The 23,434-nt window shown below is 40.7% G+C and overlaps 1 protein-coding gene across 1 annotated transcript in view; it reads left to right on the forward strand.

Annotated features, from left to right (window-relative positions):
• LOC122808896 (potassium voltage-gated channel subfamily D member 1-like) overlaps window positions 1–23,434 on the forward strand; it is a 426,806-nt gene that overhangs the window by 208,778 nt on the left and 194,594 nt on the right. Inside the window, exon 3 of the mRNA XM_044080011.1 lies at window positions 15,679–15,774. Within this exon, the coding sequence (XP_043935946.1) occupies window positions 15,679–15,774 (96 nt within the window). The remainder of the gene's footprint in view (window positions 1–15,678; window positions 15,775–23,434) is intronic.

Below are 23,434 nucleotides of genomic sequence, written 5' to 3' on the forward strand. Positions count from 1 at the left end.
AGTATTAGAGAATTATTTCAAGTACATGAGGTGAGAACAGAACCCATAGCCTTCCATACTTCCAGCACCTAAGGCAAGTGTGCTATATGTTGAGCTATTGAGATTTTCATAAACACGCTAAGCCCACTGACTACCTTGATCATTCATATCTTTCCAGTGCCCTTCCTCAGGCCAGACCTCCTTTCTCTAGGAGTGCCATACCAGTCAGTCCCATGGTACATTTGTAGGTAACCACCCAGTCATCCAGATAATGTTAAAGGAGGATACTAAGTTGCACTGATTAACATGCAGGTAAAGCTTATTTCAAAGGTTTGGGGACCTGGGTGATAAACCTGTCCCTTTGCTGTGTTTTATTTATCTGTCACTGATGATTTTGGTCCATGGTTTTAGTATTGGTACAGATATTGTGCCTGTGGAGAAATAGCAGGTCTGGAACCACTGAGTCCTTAAATGTGCAGTGTGAGAAACAGTGATATCCCCTCAAAATTCTATGAAACACTGAATAAAGAGAAAGAGCTTCCAGCTTCCCTTGGTGGCTCAGAGCTTTTAGGCCTGTGATATTTTTGGTTAGGAATCCTTGGGGTCTTTTTAATTGTTGGGTTTATTGAGACACAGCCCAAAGAAGGTGTTGCACAGCAAAACTGGCCTGATCAGTGCAGAGTATAATGGAGTAATTATCTCTATAGATCTTGATGATATCCCTTTTGCAACTATCTGGGCTAAATAAAAGGATTTACTGACAGCCAGTGTCAGATGATGGTCAAAAGAGAGGAAGTTATTAGCTCAAGTGCCTAGGTATCTGACTGCATTTTTGTTTTGTAGTGCTGTGTAATGAGGGGAGGAGTTATTTACCAAAAGTGATGATACTACAATATTTAGCATTTAGTTTGAGTCCATTAATGCACCAAGTGTTTATTAAGGAGAGTTTATTCTGGAGGGTTTGGTTGTCACTGGATGACTTAATGACAACCCCCACTTTGCAGTTGTCTGTTAACTTTTTTAGCCAGAGGTCTTGGCTTTCTGCCTGAAGATCTCAGAAGTAAATTTGAAAATAGTCCAAAAAGTGAGCTCTGAGGGAAACCACAGGTCACTTTCATACTTTCTGATGAGGCACCTGTAACTGCAGTTTGTATCTTTCATCCAATTTGCTATTCATCTATCTACATATAGGTCAATTTTTAAAGCATTTAGCTTTTGTTTGATACCTTATTTTATTTATTTTTATTTTTATTTTACATTTGTTGACCGGGCTAGTCTAACTGGATATATGTCCATTTTCAGTAGAGGCCCGGGGAGATAAGCTCCAAGATAGGACAATGGAATTAACACAATAACAACTAGGAAACATGAGACAAATAAATCCTATTAATAGTAGCTATTAGAGGTTATTACAGTAAAATTTACAGTGCATAGGGAATGGTTCAAATGCCTTGTTTAGGTCAAAGTACAAAGTGTACATTGCATGGCTGCCATCTACCACTGTGTGGCTACCATCTACATCTTTCATAAGACTTTCAAATAAGTTTACTAGCTTAAATAGACAGGATTAACTCTTCAAAAAGTCAAACTTTTATGAGTCAAGTCTATCTGGATTCTTGATATCAGTTCATGAAGTAAATTATTATATGTTCTTTTTTTTTTTTTTTTTTTTTTGTGGATAAGGCCTGTAAGGCTGACAGGTATGTCAGTTTTCAGGCCATCCATATGGACAGGCATCACCACAGCAGTGCAACACAATCAGGGCCAAAAACTAGAAGCTAAACTTAATTTTAAATAGTCTGAGGAGTGTCTGTGAGGACATGTTTAAGCAACCAGGTATATTGTCAGGTTCCATGGAGGAAGTATTTTTGCTCTTGGTTTTCACTTTCATTAAATGATCTTTAGAGACATATAGGAGTAAGGGATTGAGATATTTTGGGGCTGAAGATGGTGCCAAATTTGTTTATAAGGAGATTGCCGATGTCTGTTGGAACAAAATAAGAGATATTATTATGAATATGTTCTATAGAGAATCATTTTTTTAGTCTTCTAACATAGCTAAACAAAGGTTTATAATTTTCTTTGGCTTCAGTGGCCAGCCCAAGTTCTTTGCTCCTTAATGAACCTAATAGTGTTTTTCAGTTCTTAGTAATGTTCTTAACATTATCTTTGAGAAAAGGAGCTACTGAATAATTTAAGATGTTTTCTTTTGCTATATGATTTATTTATGGCACTGGACCAAAACTGTGGTTTATTTTTGAATTTTTTATACTTGTTTCTGTTAGCGAATTCTAGCTCAGTGTATGTTTTTCTAAATAGGTGTGGAATTCTCTAGTGAAACGTGAAGCTGCATTAAGGTCAGAGGAGGTGCTGTCAAGAGTGAATTTTGATATTTTGTCACAATGTAGGTTCAGGCTGGCATACTTGTAGTCCTAAAATTCAGTAAAGTTTGCAGTTCAGCCTTTGAGAGTTTAAAGTTTACTCACAACCACTCTGATTTCAAATCTCTCCTCCATTCTTATCTTACCTCAAACTGGGACTATTCCTGCTCCCTTCCCACATAAATTACACTGTCGTCTCTTTCAAACCTCCCTTCAACCTTATGTACTATCACCTATGATCACTAACATTATTGTTAGAACAAGCACTAAACATGTATAAATACTTTATGTCTTGTACTTTTAATTATATCATATGTATTACTTTTGACTTCATCTTTATTTATTTTAACAGAGATCGTAGGTTTACCCCGGGGGTCATCTCTTTGTCACTGCTAGACAGTGCTTAGTAAAAGTAAAAAAAAAAAAAAAGTGTAGTATTCATCATCCAGGGGGGTGGTAAGCCACATACACTCTGGCTAGGCTTATAAATGCCCTAGGGCAGATAGCCTAGTATGAACCTATGAACCTATTTGTGTTCTGTAAATGTATACTCCCTGATTTTGTATTTGTATTTTAAATTGTATATTTATGCTTTTGTTCTGTGTGGAGTCTGCATGTCCTCCCCATGGTCGAATGATGTCTAAAGACACGCAGGTAGGTGCATGCATGAATGGGTGTGCCTTCTTTGAAGGCTGGGCATCGGGCTGGAAACTCAGCACTGTAAAAATCCACTGCCAATCATTAGCGGACCGGAGTTCCGCTGTGGTGACCCCGAACTGAGAAAAGCCGAAAGAAGAAGACCATATTGTATATTCCATACTTTACTTATGTTATATTATGTTAACTGATTTTGGAGCTTTGCTCCCTGGACCTCCACTGAAAATGGAATCTGCTTGGTTCGGTGGACTTCCCCAGTCATCAAACTGGAAATAAATAAATAAATAAATAAATAAATAAATGAAGGAGAATGTCACAAGCTTTTGATCAGACTTCACAATGGAAAGAGATACCAAAGGAGGAGTGCAAGAGGTAGCCATATTTGTAAGAATATGGTCAAGAATGTTCTGTCCTCTAGCAGATTTATTTACCAATGATTCAAGGGGTTTATTGCTTATTAACACTAAGAATTTTTGGGCATATGCTACATTGGTGTAGAGTTGTCCCAGTCTGTCAAAAGGTAATTAAAGTTACCCAAAATAATGGAGTTTTTGCCAATAGGGAGATCATTTAGAACACAGAGGAACCTTGCATGGTCATCAAGGAACAAAGATCTCCTATGTAGAGTGATCTGTAGTTCACTGAGTTCAGTTTGTGAGTCCCTAGGGATCTGTCTAGAATTTATGTGCTCCTTGACAATTATAGAGACTCCACCACAGTTGTCTTTATGTCTGAAGCCATGAATAGTTCAAAACCCTGGCATAAAGTCATTGCTGTCTTTACATTTAAACTAAGTTTCCGTAACTTTGCAGATGTTTTCCAAATACGCACGTGCCTCTTGATCAGGTAGTTTATTGTTTTAACTTCTAGCAGTGGAGAGAGACATGTTAATGTGATCTGATTTTGAGATTGATATGTTAGTGACACCAGAATGTCCATCAGCTGGACACTGCCTTAATAAGGCACTAAGTGGCAGCAAAGACTTTAACCAATTTGAAAACCATTGAAATAAGAGATGTAGACCATCCTTGGAGAAGCAAGCTGGACTGTTGAACATCTCACCCATGCAGACACACACTGAATAGTTCTGGAAGGACACCAGCTACTTAACCAACTAGTGAAACCAAGTATCTTTTCTTTAATTCTAGGTATCTCAAGATGAAGGCAGGATTCCACTCATAACTTGTTTCCTACTTGCATTTGTAACATGCCCGGAAAGTTCTGACGTGTCTCTCTTCATATGTCTCAAGTCATTCACCCCCACATATGTCACTACCATGTCATACTTAGGGCCCTTAGTGCCATTTTAACATCAGGATTCCTGGTGCCTGAAAGACAGCTGACTGTAACCCTCACCTTGTACAGGATGATGATAACGTCACCTATCACTAAACCATCTATTCTTCCCAGGCTAGTTAAAAAAAAAAAAAAAAAAAAAAACATTATCTGCTTTTACTGTATTTGTGTTTCTTCTTACTTTATTTTGCTTTTGTGTCATCTTAAAAGTACTCAATTGTATTTATCACTGCTTGGTGTAACTCATTCTAAGCCTTTTAGTTTAAGCACTTGGGCTTCAGACCAGTTGTTTTACATTAAGAAGGTTTGTGGTCTGCACTGTAGTGGCAGAACAGGTAGCTTACATCCTTCTAAGTTGGGAACTGCTGATTGAGGGCTCATTGTCTGTTATTCTAAAAGTGTATTAATTCTGGTTTAAGTACTTAGGCTTCAGGCCAGTTATTTTCTGGAGCATTTCTCCCCGGGCCTCCACTGAAAACAGGCTCTGTGGAACCTAGTAGGACTTTCCCGGTCAACAAATGATAAATAAATAAATAAATAAATAAATTTTACATTAAAAGGGTTCATGGTCTGCATTCTTGTGGGAGGAGAGGCTGGACTCTGCCCTTCTGAGCTGGGAATTTCTGGTTAAAGGCTTATAGTGCTTGCATATTTGAACTGCTTCTTACTGAAATTGGTACACCTTGTTTGCTGTAGCATAGACTAGATCCAGGCCTGTTGAATCTAGCTTTGTTTGTATAACTTGAGCACTAATCCAGGCATTCTTTAAAGTATTAAATTGTATTTATTACTGCTTGGTAGTAACTTGATTAAAGTGTAGCTATCATTCTAAGTCTTTTGGATTAAGCACTTGGGCTTCAGACCAGTTGTTTTACATTAGGAAGGTTTGTGGCCTGCACTGTGGTGGCAGGACAGGTAGCTTACATCCTTCTAAGTTGGGAACTGCTGATTGAGGGCTCAGTGTCTGTTATTCTAAAAGTGTATTAATTCTGGTTTAAGCACGTGGGCTTCAGGCCAGTTGTTTTACATTAAGAAGGTTTGTGGTCTGCACTGTGGTGGCAGAACAGGTAGCTTACATCCTTCTAAGTTGGGAACTGCTGATTAAGGGCTCAGTGTCTGTTATTCTAAAAGTGTATTAATTCTGGTTTAAGCACTTGGGCTTCAGGCCAGTTATTTTACATTAAAAGGGATTGTGGTCTGCACTCTTGTGGGAGGAGAGGCTGGACTCTGCCCTTCTGAGCTGGGAATTTCTGGTTAAAGGCTTATAGTGCCTGCATATTTGAACTGTTTCTTACTGAAATTGGTACACCTTGTTTGCTGTAGCATAGACTAGATCCAGGCCTGCTGAATCTAGCTTTGTTTGTATGCTTGTTGTTTGTTTGCTTGTTATTTCCCTGAAACGCTAATTCCACCTAAAATGCGGCTTTTCAGTGCTTCTGTGGATCCCTAGTGATATCTGCATTGCTTACTGTACTTATTTCCTTGTTTCACTTGAAAGAAAGTTACTGTTTGTTGTTTTTGCATTTAAGTTACTTGTAACACATTGCATTTAAGTTACCTGGCACTTGCTCACTAAAGCAATTATATAAGTCAGCACTAAAAAATTAAAAGCACTACACCCTCACAAACTCCCCTTGAGTACCTTGTTCCCCATTGGCCCTTTTTTTCAGTTATAAAGGAATTCCCACTACTATTCTAGCATATCCAAAGGTCAGTTGTCAATCTCCTCTCTGGTCCAGCTGGTGAATCTGGGAATCTTGAGGCAATGTTACAACTGCCTCATGTACACAGACAACCCTCTCCTCCTCCCAACAAATTCGAACACATGTGAGAGAAGCAACCATATAGCCATACTGGAGGCTAAGCTCTCTCAACTCAGTACTGGCGAAACCAGTCAGGAGGAGAAACCACACTCACTACAATTCCAGTCCCACATAGACCTACTACGACAGAAAACCAAACACATAAACACACAAAAACATACTCTGAGGCTCTAAATAAAAATCTGCCTAAGCAGCAGAGACCTCCAAAGCAGACACCCAAGCAACCGCTACCCCAAAACAAAACACATGCAACACATAGCTCACAAAGCCAGTGTGCCGAACAGTCACAGCCCTTAAGGCTAAACAACACACCTGATACACTTGTAATAGGTGACTCTATCGTCAGGCACACTGACGTCCTGCTCACCAGGCTGAACAAGGAGAAGGTCACGGTGAGCTACCTGTCGGGCGCTAGGATCCGCCATATAACACAAGCACTCAGGTCACTCCAAGGCAAGTACAAATATGACTCAGTCATTGTCCATGCTGGTGTAAATGACCTGAGATGTACCTCCCTGGACTACATGAAAAGAGACATAGAGGAGCTCTCTGAACATGTAGCCCAGGCCGGTATGACCCTGACCTTGAGTAGCATCTTACCCTCACCGAGAATGATGACACAATATGAAGACAAGATGATCAATTTCAACAATTGGCTTAAGTATTGGTGTCATTCAAAGGGGATCCAATGCCTGTCAGCCTGGGATGACATGCTCGACAAGCCACGATACTTTGCTAGGGACAGCTTGCACCTGTCACCCTTGGGCTTTCGGATATTGGCAAAGGCTCTTGCTACACCCATAGTGCCTTTTTTAGGCAAGGCTCAAAAGACAAACCCAACTCCATAGGTATCACAAGGGATAAGAAACTAAGAGTAATGCTACTCAATTCCAGAAGTCTAAACCTCAAGATGCATGCACTCGAAACTCTCCTTAGCATGGAGAACATCGATATCTGTGCAGTAACAGAAACCTGGTTCAAGGCTCCCGAGAGCACCCCAGCACTACCAGGTTATACCTCATACCATGCTTTTCGGCCCCAAAACTTGGACTGAACCACAAAAGGAGGGGGAGTATCAATATTCGTCAAAGATACCCACACTTCCAGGTTGGTGGCACAGCACGAAGCATCAGAGACTATCCATGTGCAACTAACAGTGGGTAAAACTGCCTTCCAGTTTATAGCCTGCTACAGACCACCCTCCCAAACCCAGGAACCCCACTCGGCCTTCCTGAGAACACTGGAAAATATGAAGGTCTCTCCAAACACCATTATATTGGGCGACTTCAACTACCCAAACATAGACTGGGAGCATTACTCTAGCCCCAACATCCTAGCCCAAAGGTTCCTAGAATTTATAAACTCAAATGCTATGGAACAACTTGTTACCACTCCCTCAAGAGGGGAAAACATACTGGACCGGATCACCACCAACATGGGGACTCTGTGCTCCAGACCAAAAGTGTATCCCTCACTGGTAATATCAGACCATAAACTAATCTCACTGGATATTCACATCCCGACTCCACCCCCTGCCCTGAAAACCACAGTGAAAAACTTCTCTAAAGCAAATTTCACACTCCTCAAAACTGAGGTGGAATTCTTCAAAGCCCTCGGGTCTGTGGAAAATACGGCCCAGATCGCAGAATCCTTTATAAACGCATTCTATGAACACCTTCAGGAATGCATGGATCATGCAATCCCAAATAAAACCAAGACCCAATCCTCCAAAGGCAGACATCCTGTCTGGTGGACCCCAGCCATAAACAAACTATACAATAGAAGGAGGAAGCTACTACAAGATAGAGCAAAATCCCAAAAAGGGAAGGCATCTCTGATCAGTATTAGCAAAGAACTACGGGCACTCATAAACTCATCTAAGGCCAGCTTCGAGAGAAAAATTGAACAGGACACTAAGGATAATCACAAGGCTTTCTTTAGTTATGTTAGGAACCTGGGTATGAATTCCCAGATATGCTCAGAATTAGTCCAAAATGACAAAAAATACACTGAACCCACAGACATTGCCAACATCCTAGCTGACAGGTTCAGTGCAAACTTCTCCCCTCCCACCAAAAGGGCAAATATCTATCCCAGCAGAGTACTGCCCCCCTGACATCTCAGATGCTCAGGTAAGAGCTGCCCTCTCCAAAGCAAAAAACACGGCTTCAATGGGACCAGACGGTGTCCCGGGCTGCGTCCTACATGAACTCCAAGAAGAGCTAAACCCAAACATAAAACTACTGTTCAATCTCAGCCTTACTACAGGATATGTACCCAAAGAGTGGTGTACAGCAACAGTGGTCCCTCTCCACAAAGGTGGTGCCTCAACAGATCCTGGAAACTATCACCCCATAAGCCTGACTAGCTTGGTCTGCAAAGCTATGGAAAGGATCATCATGGACCTCATAAATAAAGATATTGGGGACCTACAGACACTGGATCCTACCCAGTTCGGCTTTGTTAAGGGCAGATCCTGCCTCTTAAACCTGGTTGATTTCTTTGAAACAGTCACCAAGGCCATTGACAAGGGGAAGGTGGTCCACACAGCCTACCTGGATCTCGCAAAAGCCTTCGATACAATACCCCACTCGGGCATTGTAGATAAGCTCACCAGCTTAAATATAAACCCCTATGTCACTAGATGGGTTGCAAACTGGCTCAAGGACAGAACCCACATGGTTAGAATTGCTGGAGCCATGTCAGACTCCAAACCAGTTACAAGTGGCATCCCACAAGGCTCAGTCCTGGGACCTCTCTTGTTCGGTATATATTTCCCGGAGGTACAGGCCAACATGGAAGGACTGTGGCTGACCAAGTTCACAGATGACTCTCCAGCTGACACAAGCATCCTCCAAAAGGGCCTCATAGAAACAGACAACTGGTGCCAGAGCCATGGCCTCAAGCTAAATGCCAAAAAGTGTATAGTCATCCCCTTTGGCAAAAACAAAGTGCCCACAAATTACCACATAGGTGGTAATCCATTAAGTACAGAAGAAGTAATTAGGGACCTGGGGACCCAAGTTGATAGCAATCTCTCATTTGACAACCACGTGGCCAAAGTGGTTAGAGAAACATTTTATATAGCCCATCTAATCATGAAGGGATTCACATCTAGATCAGGGGAGGTCATCGTGCCTCTTTACTCATCCCTCATCAGGCCCATAATTGAGTACAATGCCCATTTTGGGATGTACCTTCCCAGAAACCTGCAGCAACTGGAAAGACCCCAAAAGTACCTCACCAAGAGGATCAAAGGGCTCAAACAGATGCCATATGCTGCCCGGTTAAAGAAACCCCAGCTCTACTCATTGGCATACCGCCTGCTCAGAGGCGATCTGTGCCTGACGTATAAAGCCATGTCCAACTCGGAATTAATGGACATGCTGCACCTCAGAAAATCAAATTCCCATTGAGCTACGTGCTCGAGAGACTTGAACCTCAGCACTGAAATAAATGAGACATGCTGGAGGGACAGATTCATAACCCAGAGGCTCCCTTCACTCTGGAATAAAATCCCAGTCCAGGTTAGGCAGAGTCCCTCATTGACTCTCTTCAAGAGGAATCTTGATGAGTGGATGGGAGATCGTAGGTTTACCCCGGGTATCACTTTTGTGTCACTGTTAGACAGAGGCACAGTATACTAACCTCGAAACAGGGCATAGCAAAATTAATTTAAAATGGGTGGCGAAAGCCAAACACACTCTGGCTAGGCTTATAAATGCCCTAGGGCAGATAGCCTAGTATGAACCTATGAACCTATTTGTGTGAAATGGTTCATTTACCATTGGAAAGAGACTTCTCTGCTTCACATCCACATGATTTGCCTAATTGACAACATCATGTCTAGCAGCTGAACATACCTGATTAAGCCGATCCCTAAACAGCCAAAACCAGAATCCATCTCTCATTGTTGCTCTATTTCTATTCTTCCCAGGCTAGTTAAAAATTCTACAAAAAAAATCATATAGCTCTGTCTCATAAACTTCAGACAGCATTGCCACCTTCTAACTTTAAATTAGCATGGCTTCTAGTGGGTCTATATTAAAAGCCCGAAACCACCGAACATAAACACATAAAGGTCGAAGTACATACACAGCGAAACAGTAAAAGAGCGAAATCCAAAATGCCGAAGGAGTTCTGTCATCAGAATGCGCCACATAGGTAAGTAAAAAAATAACACTAAATAATTAATTTAACACGCTTTTGCAGGGTGGCTTTGCCCCACACCCCCCCTACCTAAATATACCAACTCAGAATGCACTACACTGGGGCAAAGGATATATTTCCTTAAACCCACCATCGCGCTGCTGACCAGAAAACACGTTCGGCATTTCAGTTTTCCCTCTTTTAGTGTTTCGCTGTGTATGTACTTCAACCTTTATGTGTCGATGTACATACACTCGATGTTCAGTGGTTTCAGTGTTTTAATATAGACCCCTGCTGGTCTGGCTATGGCACCAAGACAGGTCTATAAAGACTCAGTGATGAAATCTTACTAAACATGGACAAATGCTCTCACATACCTCTCAGCTATACTAATTTCTGCAGAATGTCCCGATTTTTGCCTCATATTTTTGGTCTGTTTTTCATAAAATTGTGGTTTTCTGGCAAATTAGTGGCAAATCATTAATGACTGAATTTAGAAAATAATGACAGACATTTGAGTTTCAGACTTTATACCCTTCAGAAAATTCATGCACATGCAAAACCTGTTATTCTATCAACTTTCTAAGTTTGTAAGAGCAGTATTTAAAAATTGTGCCTATTTCTGGGCCTTTGGCTGCTTTTATAAATGGCTTTGTCCAGATTTCTTGCACTGAGAGGTTGAGAGGTATGCAGTCTCTTCACTGACCTTACTAAAATCTTTGACTTAATTGACCATAACCTTTGTGTTCACAGCTATAAGACCTTAGCATCAACACAGAATTATCTGCATAGTTTGCAGATTTACATGGAAACAAACTCATTAAAATCAAAGGCATATCTAAACATGAAGTGACCTTTATCCTGAAGGATGTATTTTTAAGGCTTCAGACCCACTCCCTCCCCACTTTCCTCTAACCTTATTAAAACACTGCCATATGACCTGCCTCAGCTGATTCTGATTCTTTAGTCAGACAATATGGTTATTTTACCATACCACAAAAACTGGCTAAATTCCCCAAATATCTAAACATCAACATTAATAATAACCCAAGAGAAACAGCAATATTCTTCACATACCTAGAGATATGACTAGACCAGTTCCTCAACTTCCAAACCTACATTGAAAAGACTAGAAACAAAATCAACACACTTTTTTCTGAGCCTGAAAAATGTCTCCCTGTCTTGCTGCTTCAGCAAAATCAACTATCGGCAAAGGTGCTGTAGCTCAACTCGGATATAAATATGTTGTATAACCACCACCCCTTCTGTAAACATCATTTCATCACTCTTTCCAAAGTCAAATGGCGCCACATATAACTTTGAGAGGACATTTTATTAGGGGCTGTTCTCCTTGAATTCTTTCAACCTGAATTATTCATTCCACTCACTGCAAAAAAACAAACAAACAAAAAAAACTCCCTACCCCCTCAGATGGCTCTCCCAAACAATACCCACCCTCAGACCCCACAAACCAAACTTCATTATAGTGACCATTGCTTCTGGGTTCTTGCTTCAAAACTCTAGGAATCTCTACCTTCACACCTAAAGGACCTATTCTGCTACTCCAAATTACAATCACAGTTCAAAGTTTGCCTCTGTAAAAAATCTCAGTGTAGGTGTTTTTCTTTAGGCCCCGTCATCTAACCCCAATACATAATATCTGCCTCAACCTTTTCTTAGGTAAGTACTAGGCAGTCAGTCTGTAGATTATTACACACGTAGCCCTATCCAATAACCAGACAGTGACTAAAGTTGAGAATCAAACCCTATATCTTGTGTCTGTGAAGTAAACAACTTAACCATTATGCCAGCCCCTAATAATAATTTGCTCTCCTGAGATCATTTCAGCACTTGTATTTGTTATACATAATGCACTGTTTCACTAGCAAACATTGTGTAACATTGTGTATAGTGCATTGTATGCTATTAGGTATTTTGAGTTCAACATTATGAAGTTCCAACATTTTGACATTTCAAGATTTTGCATTCAGCATTATAACTTTCAATATAGTACTGTTTAGTAAGCTGTCATATAGACACACACACACACACACACATATATATATATATATATATATATATATATATATATATATATATATGTATGTATGTATACACACACACACACACACACACACACACACACAGACGTGTGTGTGTGTGTGATTGTGGGAACTTGAAAATTATCTGAAGTTTTTTTTTTTGTGAGTACTGGCAATACAAAATGATTATGCTAAAAATCCCTTTCAGTGAGCCATAATTTGTATTTTTCCACACTGTTGTCTGGCTGTGGAGTTGATTTACATTATTTAGGAGTGCATGGCAGGTTTCTCTCATTGTGGGTTATAGAATGCTTCCCCGTGCAAACAAACACTGTTGTTTTCAGTTCATTGACAGTGGTTTTCAATTTAACTGCTTTGCGCTACTGACAGTCGGAGTAACAAAACTTATAATTTATATTGGTTTCTATTGATACATCATTGGCAATATCTTTGGCAAACAATATTTATGCCCAAATTGTCAATCTTCCATTTATCAAAGGAAAAATAAAACACAATTTTTTTAGGGAAACAGTCTCCCCTTTGCCATCACATCCTGCATCTCTAAACTTACTAGATATGAAATCACACAAAACTGGATGATAGAGCATTACCTTCCGTGTCATGTCATCCCGCAAAAAGCATACAGATGTATACACAGTCTACAAATCATCTTAAAAAATAAAGTAAAACAATGCAAACATGCCTCCCAACCTGCAGATGTGGCAAATAGAAACACAGTACCTTAAAAACTGGAAAGATATCTGAACATTTAATTAGCATAACATTTGAATATCAAATAGCATATAACACTTCCCATTTCAAGGAGAAATATGGGATAACGTGGTGTACCACCCAGAAACATGTTTAAAAACAGAAAGTAACAAAATGATGGAAAATATAAGCACATTATCAAGGATACAGTGTAAAAATCTCTAGATTTTAATGAACTGTATTGCAAATTTCTACCAAACAAGGTCGTCTTTTTTTGCTTAAGAAAAAGGGAGATGTATGATGTGTGTCCTCTTTCATTAAACGCCACTCATATGTTTATTATATAGTGTGATTTTCCGTGTACCAGACAGCTTCAAAATTCATGTGTGATGTGGGAGATTAAGAAAAGGTAAATCAAGCCTGAAAATAGAGACATATCTCTAAAAATAGGTACACCATGTATAGGGGTAAATTAGACCTGAAAATAAGAATGTTTCTCCTAAATAGGGAGAGTTGAGAGGTTTTACAAGTATAAGCTTTTTTCAGGGGAAAAAGTCTTCCTATACGCTACACACATGTATCTCCAAATATCCTTATTCTGAGATCACATAACAGTGGGGAAAAGAGTAAACTTCCTTACCTGCACTATTAATCAGTCTTTTTAAGTAACATATTCCACCAGCAATGAAATGAGTATTCATTGTAACATACCTGATGAATTTAAGGCCACTCACATGTGTGTGTGTGTGTGTGTGTGTGTGTGTGTGTGTGTGTGTGTGTGTGTGTGTGTGTGTGTGTGTGTGTGTGTGTGTGCGGGCGCGCTTGTGAGTGTGCGTAAACAGAAGTTGGTTGCCAAGTCTTTATTTAGTACCACATGTGCATAGACTCACAAGTCTTTATTTAGTATCACACTCATACCCGCAGGCAATTTAGGTTCCCTGATATCTGTGGAATATGAGAGGAAATTGGACCACCCACAGAAAATCCATTCAAACAAAGGGATGGCATGCAGACTCCATAAAAATGGCACCCTAGCCAAGAATTGAACCAGAGAACCTGTTACTGTTAGGTTGGCCACCCACTGTGCAATTGTGCCACACTTTAGATATTTATATATGTGTGTGTATAAAACAATATTTGAGAGCAATTGATACAGACATAGATATACATATAGATATATTTCACAGTAGCACTAGTAATCACAACTGAGCAAAGCTGAAACAAAACTTTAAGAACTAATAAAATCATTGCTGTGGTCTTAACAGTGGTGATATGCTGTACCTATTCTCCTTATCTTTTGGCAGCTTATTTGCCATCAGCTGTTAGTTCCTGAAGTCCTTCAAAGTTGTACTTCCCATATAACTATAATAGTTCAAATATCAGATCAAAACAATTCTGCAAGCCTTCCGATTTCAAAGGTATTTCAGAACAACACAGTAAAACCTCCTATACTTAGCACAAAAAGAAAACTATAATTCAAAGTGGAAAGAGCTAATGACGAAATAGGGTGAAGGTGAAGAAACAAGGAGAGACCGGGATTTTGGATGTAGACCTTTAAGAAGAATAACAATAATCATACAGAATATTATATTCATAAGGTAACAGAAAGTATACTAAGATCTAAGCTGACAAGGGAATGGAAAAAGAAGATTCTGCTGATATGGATGACTGCAATTAGGGATACAGACAATAGTCAAGAGGGGACTAGAATTTATTGGAAAAAATTGGCAAAGAAACCAAGGTACTAGGAGCAAACAATTATAGAGGGAAAGGTAATAGAATGGGAAGTCACCAAGAACTTATTTGGACTGCAGATTATTGATTGCCTTCCAAAGAAAAAGAAGTAGGGAGGTCCTAAATGAAAGACCAGCACTGGTAGAGTTTTTAATAGAATCTAGAACAAAAGTTGCCATTAAGAAAGGAATAATTAATAGAGCATATAAAATATTGCATGGTAACTATAAGAATCAATCAAAGGAGGTTAGAAAGGATTGGGAAGAGGGATTAGATAAGCAATTCATAAAGAAACAATGGGGGATATATGTATGTCTCCCAAATATGCAACGTCTAGAAGATTTAGGTTCTTTGCTTGGAAGTGTTTACATAGGTATTTTTATACCCCATGTAGAATCCAAAGAATTTTTGATTTGAAGAATTGGGATCTTTAGAAAAGGGTAGGAGCAAATTACTTAGAAAAAATGGGAAGTATGGGATGCATGCAGAGGAGGAACAAGCTTTAAAAGAAGGCAGGAACTGAATGAGCTTTGGAATGGTTAACTGACAATGACTGGATATATTATAAGTGATGTATAATGTTTGTATCTACAGTTGTGTCGGCACAGTTTGGAATGTATGTTTGCAACTAAGGTTGTGTCGGTATGGTTTATTTTCATTTATATAAATGTAAGATTGTCTATGTCATACATGATAATTAATAATAAAGTTGTTTCTTGTTTAAAACATGATTCTGCAAGCCTCAGTTAAATTTGTTGAAAAGTAAAGTACACTGATGGTCCTACGGCACAATTTTTATGACACATTATCATCTTGCCTTCTGCAGTCTTTACTTACTATTAATGTTTCAGACATGAATATTTTAACATTTAACATATGCCTTTCTGTGTTTCTGTTCTTTTTCAGGGTTCTGACAATGGAAGCCAGTCCCTATGTGTAAAGAATCGTTCATCTTTTGAACATCAGCATCATCACCTCCTGCACTGCCTGGAAAAGACAACAGTAAGCTCTAGTTTATGGCTGATCTTTGGCATATATTATATGGGTGCTCAAGAGACAGTTCTCAACAGAATTTCAGACCTTGCACTCCTAATAAGTATATAATTTTAAGTATGCTGTAAAGGAGATTATCTTTGAATGCTTAGGTACACGGCAGCAATCTGGGAAGAGGTAATCTTTGAATACAGAAGAATCCAAAATGCTGTGAGACGAGTGTTAGCAAAATCTGTCCATTTCAGCAACTAGGCCTCGATCAGCTGTTTCTCTCCTCTCCTGCTTGACATATCCTTGTGCATATTTTCCTCTTCTTCCCTTCTCTTTTGCCCCAGCTTTTATTCAGCCTCACTATTACACAAAAGTTGGACAGTACATCCTGATGTGTGCATTCCCTCTGTTCACCAATGTTGGTCTTGAGGCAAACTGAGTGAATTTTCCAGCATTCATTCAGAACCACTGAATGGCTGTCATCATTAGAGCCTACACTTCTCCCCACCCTTTTCCAGTCAACATCTGGAACTTCAACTACATCTGAGACTTCTTTTCTTAGATTCCACATGCATGAGCATATATATCCTTCAGCAATCCTGAGTTTTTCCCATTTGGCCAATTTCCCTTAATTTATTTTAACAATTAAAGACCTCACTGCGGTACCGCTTTCTATGATAATGCTCATTAATGTAATCATCCTTTCATTTTGCCTGTCTCCTGTAAACATATCCATATGGAAAAAGTCCTCATAGCATTTTAAGTGAGCAGGGAACATGACCCATACCTGATCCTTTGGTGACTTTAAGTATTGTCTGTGCTCCACTGGAATGATGTTAGCGTTCCCATAGCATTTTATGAGAGGTGTGTGCAGTGAACATGGCCCATACCTGCTCTTTTGGTAACTTTAAGTACTGGCTGTGCTCCACAGGAATTATTTTAGTGTTCCCATAGCATTTTATGTGAGCTGTGTGCAGGGAACATTGCCCATACCTGATCCTTTGGTAACAGTAAGTATTGTCTGTGCTCCACTAGAATGATTTTAGTGTTCCCATAGCATTTTATGTGAGCTGTGTGCAGGAACATGGCCCATACCTGATCCTTTGGTAACTTTAAGTACTGTCTGTGCTCCACTGGAATGATTTTAGTGTTCCCATAGCATTTTATGTGAGCTGTGTGCAGGGAACATGGCCCATACCTGATCTTTTGGCAACTTTAATTACTGTCTGTGTTCCACTGGAATGATTTTAGTGTTCCCATAGTTTTTTATGTGAGCTGTATGCAAAGAACATGGCCCATACCGGATCCTTTGGTAACTTTAAGTACTGTGTATTCTCCAGTTGAATCATTTTAGTCTTCCCATAGCATTTTATGTGAGCCGTGTGCATGGAACATGGCCCATACCTGATCCTTTGGTGACTTTAAGTACTGTCTGTGCTCCACTGGAATGATTTTAGTGTTCCCATAGCATTTTATGTGAGCTGTGTGCAGGGAACATGGCCCATACCTGATCCTTTGGTAACTTTAAGTACTGTCTGTGCTCCACTGGAATGATTTTAGTGTTCCCATAGCATTTTATGTGAGCTGTGTGCAGGAAACATGGCCCATACCTGATCTTTTGGTAACTTTAAGTACTGTCTGTGCTCCACTGGAATGATTTTAGTGTTCCCATAGCATTTTATGTGAGCTGTGTGCAGGGAACATGGCCATTCCTGATCCTTTGGTAACTTTAAATACTGTCTGTGCTGCACTGGAATGATTTTAGTGTTCCCATAGCATTTGTTGGAGCTGTGTGCAATAACATGGCCCATACCTGAGCCTTTCGTGACTTTTAGTACTGTCTGTGCTCCCCTGGAATGATTTTAGTGTTCCCATAGCATTTTATGTGAGCTGTGTGCAGGGAACATGGCCCATACCTGATCCTTTGGTAACTTTAAGTACTGTCTGTGCTCCACTGGAATGATTTTAGTGTTCCCATAGCATTTTATGTGAGCTGTGTGCAGGGAACATGGCCCATACCTGATCCTTTGGTAACTTTAAGTACTGTCTGTGCTCCACTGGAATGATTTTAGTGTTCCCATAGCATTTTATGTGAGCTGTGTGCAGGGAACATGGCCCATACCTGATCCTTTGGTAACTTTAAGTACTGTCTGTGCTCCACTGGAATGATTTTAGTGTTCCCATAGCATTTTATGTGAGCTGTGTGCAGGAACATGGCCCATACCTGATCCTTTGGTAACTTTAAGTACTGTCTGTGCTCCACTGGAATGATTTTAGTGTTCCCATAGCATTTTATGTGAGCTGTGTGCAGGGAACATGGCCCATACCTGATCCTTTGGTAACTTTAAGTACTGTCTGTGCTCCACTGGAATGATTTTAGTGTTCCCATAGCATTTTATGTGAGCTGTGTGCAGGGAACATGGCCCATACCTGATCCTTTGGTAACTTTAAGTACTGTCTGTGCTCCACTGGAATGATTTTAGTGTTCCCATAGCATTTTATGTGAGCTGTGTGCAGGAACATGGCCCATACCTGATCCTTTGGTAACTTTAAGTACTGTCTGTGCTCCACTGGAATGATTTTAGTGTTCCCATAGCATTTTATGTGAGCTGTGTGCAGGGAACATGGCCCATACCTGATCCTTTGGTAACTTTAAGTACTGTCTGTGCTCCACTGGAATGATTTTAGTGTTCCCATAGCATTTTATGTGAGCTGTGTGCAGGGAACATGGCCCATACCTGATCCTTTGGTAACTTTAAGTACTGTCTGTGCTCCACTGGAATGATTTTAGTGTTCCCATAGCATTTTATGTGAGCTGTGTGCAGGGAACATGGCCCATACCTGATGCTTTGGTAACTTTAAGTACTGTCTGTGCTCCACTGGAATGATTTTAGTGTTCCCATAGCATTTTATGTGAGCTGTGTGCAGGGAACATGGCCCATACCTGATCATTTGGTAAGTTTAAGTACTGTTTGTGCTCCACTGGAATGATTTTAGTGTTCCCATAGCATTTTATGTGAGCTGTGTGCCAGGAACATGGCCCATACCTGATCCTTTGGTAACTTTAAGTACTGTCTGTGCTCCACTGGAATGATTTTAGTGTTCCCATAGCATTTGTTGGAGCTGTGTGCAAGAACATGGCCCATACCTGATCCTTTGGTGACTTTAAGTACTGTCTGTGCTCCACTGGAATGATTTTAGTGTTCCCATAGCATTTTATGTGAGCTGTGTGCAGGAACATGGCCCATACCTGATCCTTTGGTAACTTTAAGTACTGTCTGTGCTCCACTGGAATGATTTTAGTGTTCCCATAGCATTTTATGTGAGCTGTGTGCAGGAACATGGCCCATACCTGATCCTTTGGTAACTTTAAGTACTGTCTGTGCTCCACTGGAATGATTTTAATGTTCCCATAGGTTTTCATGTGAGCTGTGCACAGGAACATGGCCCATACCTGATCCTTTGGTAACTTTAAGTACTGTCTGTGCTCCACTGGAATGATTTTAGTGTTCCCATAGCATTTTATGTGAGCTGTGTGCAGGGAACATGGCCCATACCTGATCCTTTGGTAACTTTAAGTACTGTCTGTGCTCCACTGGAATGATTTTAGTGTTCCCATAGCATTTACTGGAGCTGTGTGCAATAACATGGCCCATACCTGAGCCTTTCGTGACTTTAAGTACTGTCTGTGCTCCACTGGAATGATTTTAGTGTTCCCATAGCATTTTATGTGAGCTGTGTGCAGGGAACATGGCCCATACCTGATCTTTTGGTAACTTTAAGTACTGTCTGTGCTCCACTGGAATGATTTTAGTGTTCCCATAGCGTTTTATGTGAGCTGTGTGCAGGGAACATGGCCCATACCTGATCCTTTGGTAACTTTAAGTACTGTCTGTGCTCCACTGGAATGATTTTAGTGTTCCCATAGCATTTTATGTGAGCTGTGTGCAGGGAACATGGCCCATACCTGATCCTTTGGTAACTTTAAGTACTGTCTGTGCTCCACTGGAATGATTTTAGTGTTCCCATAGCATTTTATGTGAGCTGTGTGCAGGAACATGGCCATACCTGATCCTTTGGTAACTTTAAATACTGTCTGTGCTGCACTGGAATGATTTTAGTGTTCCCATAGCATTTACTGGAGCTGTGTGCAATAACATGGCCCATACCTGAGCCTTTCGTGACTTTTAGTACTGTCTGTGCTCCACTGGAATGATTTTAGTGTTCCCATAGCATTTTATGTGAGCTGTGTGCAGGGAACATGGCCCATACCTGATCTTTTGGTAACTTTAAGTACTGTCTGTGCTCCACTGGAATGATTTTAGTGTTCCCATAGCATTTTATGTGAGCTGTGTGCAGGAACATGGCCCATACCTGATCCTTTGGTAACTTTAAGTACTGTCTGTGCTCCACTGGAATGATTTTAGTGTTCCCATAGCATTTTATGTGAGCTGTGTGCAGGGAACATGGCCCATACCTGATCCTTTGGTAACTTTAAGTACTGTCTGTGCTCCACTGGAATGATTTTAGTGTTCCCATAGCATTTTATGTGAGCTGTGTGCATGGAACATGGCCCATACCTGATGCTTTGGTAACTTTAAGTACTGTCTGTGCTCCACTGGAATGATTTTAGTGTTCCCATAGCATTTTATGTGAGCTGTGTGCAGGGAACATGGCCCATACCTGATCCTTTGGTGACTTTAAGTACTGTCTGTGCTCCACTGGAATGATTTTAGTGTTCCCATAGCATTTTATGTGAGCTGTGTGCAGGAACATGGCCCATACCTGATCCTTTGGTAACTTTAAGTACTGTCTGTGCTCCACTGGAATGATTTTAGTGTTCCCATAGCATTTTATGTGAGCTGTGTGCAGGGAACATGGCCCATACCTGATCCTTTGGTAACTTTAAGTACTGTCTGTGCTCCACTGGAATGATTTTAGTGTTCCCATAGCATTTTATGTGAGCTGTGTGCAGGAACATGGCCCATACCTGATCCTTTGGTATCTTTAAGTACTGTCTGTGCTCCACTGGAATGATTTTAGTGTTCCCATAGCATTTTATGTGAGCTGTGTGCAGGAACATGGGCCATAGCTGATGCTTTGGGTACTTTAAGAACTGTCTGTGCTCCACTGGAATGATTTTAGTGTTCCCATAGCATTTTATGTGAGCTGTGTGCAGGGAACATGGCCCATACCTGATCCTTTGGTAACTTTAAGTACTGTCTGTGCTCCACTGGAATGATTTTAGTGTTCCCATAGCATTTTATGTGAGCTGTGTGCAGGGAACATGGCCCATACCTGATCCTTTGGTAACTTTAAGTACTGTCTGTGCTCCACTGGAATGATTTTAGTGTTCCCATAGCATTTTATGTGAGCTGTGTGCAGGGAACATGGCCCATACCTGATCCTTTGGTAACTTTAAGTACTGTCTGTGCTCCACTGGAATGATTTTAGTGTTCCCATAGCATTTTATGTGAGCTGTGTGCAGGGAAAATGGCCCATACCTGATCCTTTGGTAACTTTAAGTACTGTCTGTGCTCCACTGGAATGATTTTAGTGTTCCCATAGCATTTTATGTGAGCTGTGTGCAGGGAACATGGCCCATACCTGATCCTTTGGTAACTTTAAGTACTGTCTGTGCTCCACTGGAATGATTTTAGTGTTCCCATAGCATTTTATGTGAGCTGTGTGCAGGGAACATGGCCCATACCTGATCCTTTGGTGACTTTTAATTACTGTCTGTGCTCCACTGGAATGATTTTAGTGTTCCCATAGCATTTTATGTGAGCTGTGTGCAGGGAACATGGCCCATACCTGATCCTTTGGTAACTTTAAGTACTGTCTGTGCTCCACTGGAATGATTTTAGTGTTCCCATAGCATTTTATGTGAGCTGTGTGCAGGGAACATGGCCCATACCTGATCCTTTGGTAACTTTAAGTACTGTCTGTGCTCCACTGGAATGATTTTAGTGTTCCCATAGCATTTTATGTGAGCTGTGTGCAGGGAACATGGCCCATACCTGATCCTTTGGTAACTTTAAGTACTGTCTGTGCTCCACTGGAATGATTTTAGTGTTCCCATAGCATTTTATGTGAGCTGTGTGCAGGGAACATGGCCCATACCTGATCCTTTGGTAACTTTAAGTACTGTCTGTGCTCCACTGGAATGATTTTAGTGTTCCCATAGCATTTTATGTGAGCTGTGTGCAGGGAACATGGCCCATACCTGATCCTTTGGTAACTTTAAGTACTGTCTGTGCTCCACTGGAATGATTTTAGTGTTCCCATAGCATTTTATGTGAGCTGTGTGCAGGGAACATGGCCCATACCTGATCCTTTGGTAACTTTAAGTACTGTCTGTGCTCCACTGGAATGATTTTAGTGTTCCCATAGCATTTTATGTGAGCTGTGTGCAGGGAACATGGCCCATACCTGATCCTTTGGTAACTTTAAGTACTGTCTGTGCTCCACTGGAATGATTTTAGTGTTCCCATAGCATTTTATGTGAGCTGTGTGCAGGGAACATGGCCCATACCTGATCCTTTGGTAACTTTAAGTACTGTCTGTGCTCCACTGGAATGATTTTAGTGTTCCCATAGCATTTTATGTGAGCTGTGTGCAGGGAACATGGCCCATACCTGATCCTTTGGTAACTTTAAGTACTGTCTGTGCTCCACTGGAATGATTTTAGTGTTCCCATAGCATTTTATGTGAGCTGTGTGCAGGGAACATGGCCCATACCTGATCCTTTGGTAACTTTAAGTACTGTCTGTGCTCCACTGGAATGATTTTAGTGTTCCCATAGCATTTTATGTGAGCTGTGTGCAGGGAACATGGCCCATACCTGATCCTTTGGTAACTTTAAGTACTGTCTGTGCTCCACTGGAATGATTTTAGTGTTCCCATAGCATTTTATGTGAGCTGTGTGCAGGGAACATGGCCCATACCTGATCCTTTGGTAACTTTAAGTACTGTCTGTGCTCCACTGGAATGATTTTAGTGTTCCCATAGCATTTTATGTGAGCTGTGTGCAGGGAACATGGCCCATACCTGATCCTTTGGTAACTTTAAGTACTGTCTGTGCTCCACTGGAATGATTTTAGTGTTCCCATAGCATTTTATGTGAGCTGTGTGCAGGGAACATGGCCCATACCTGATCCTTTGGTAACTTTAAGTACTGTCTGTGCTCCACTGGAATGATTTTAGTGTTCCCATAGCATTTTATGTGAGCTGTGTGCAGGGAACATGGCCCATACCTGATCCTTTGGTAACTTTAAGTACTGTCTGTGCTCCACTGGAATGATTTTAGTGTTCCCATAGCATTTTATGTGAGCTGTGTGCAGGGAACATGGCCCATACCTGATCCTTTGGTAACTTTAAGTACTGTCTGTGCTCCACTGGAATGATTTTAGTGTTCCCATAGCATTTTATGTGAGCTGTGTGCAGGGAACATGGCCCATACCTGATCCTTTGGTAACTTTAAGTACTGTCTGTGCTCCACTGGAATGATTTTAGTGTTCCCATAGCATTTTATGTGAGCTGTGTGCAGGGAACATGGCCCATACCTGATCCTTTGGTGACTTTAAGTACTGTCTGTGCTCCACTGGAATGATTTTAGTGTTCCCATAGCATTTTATGTGAGCTGTGTACAGGAACATGGCCCATACCTGATCCTTTG

This window comes from Protopterus annectens, chromosome 8.part0 (genome assembly GCF_019279795.1).
Source record: "Protopterus annectens isolate FY-2018-M chromosome 8.part0, PAN1.0, whole genome shotgun sequence".
In the NCBI taxonomy this organism is placed as follows: Eukaryota; Metazoa; Chordata; order Ceratodontiformes; family Protopteridae; genus Protopterus; species Protopterus annectens.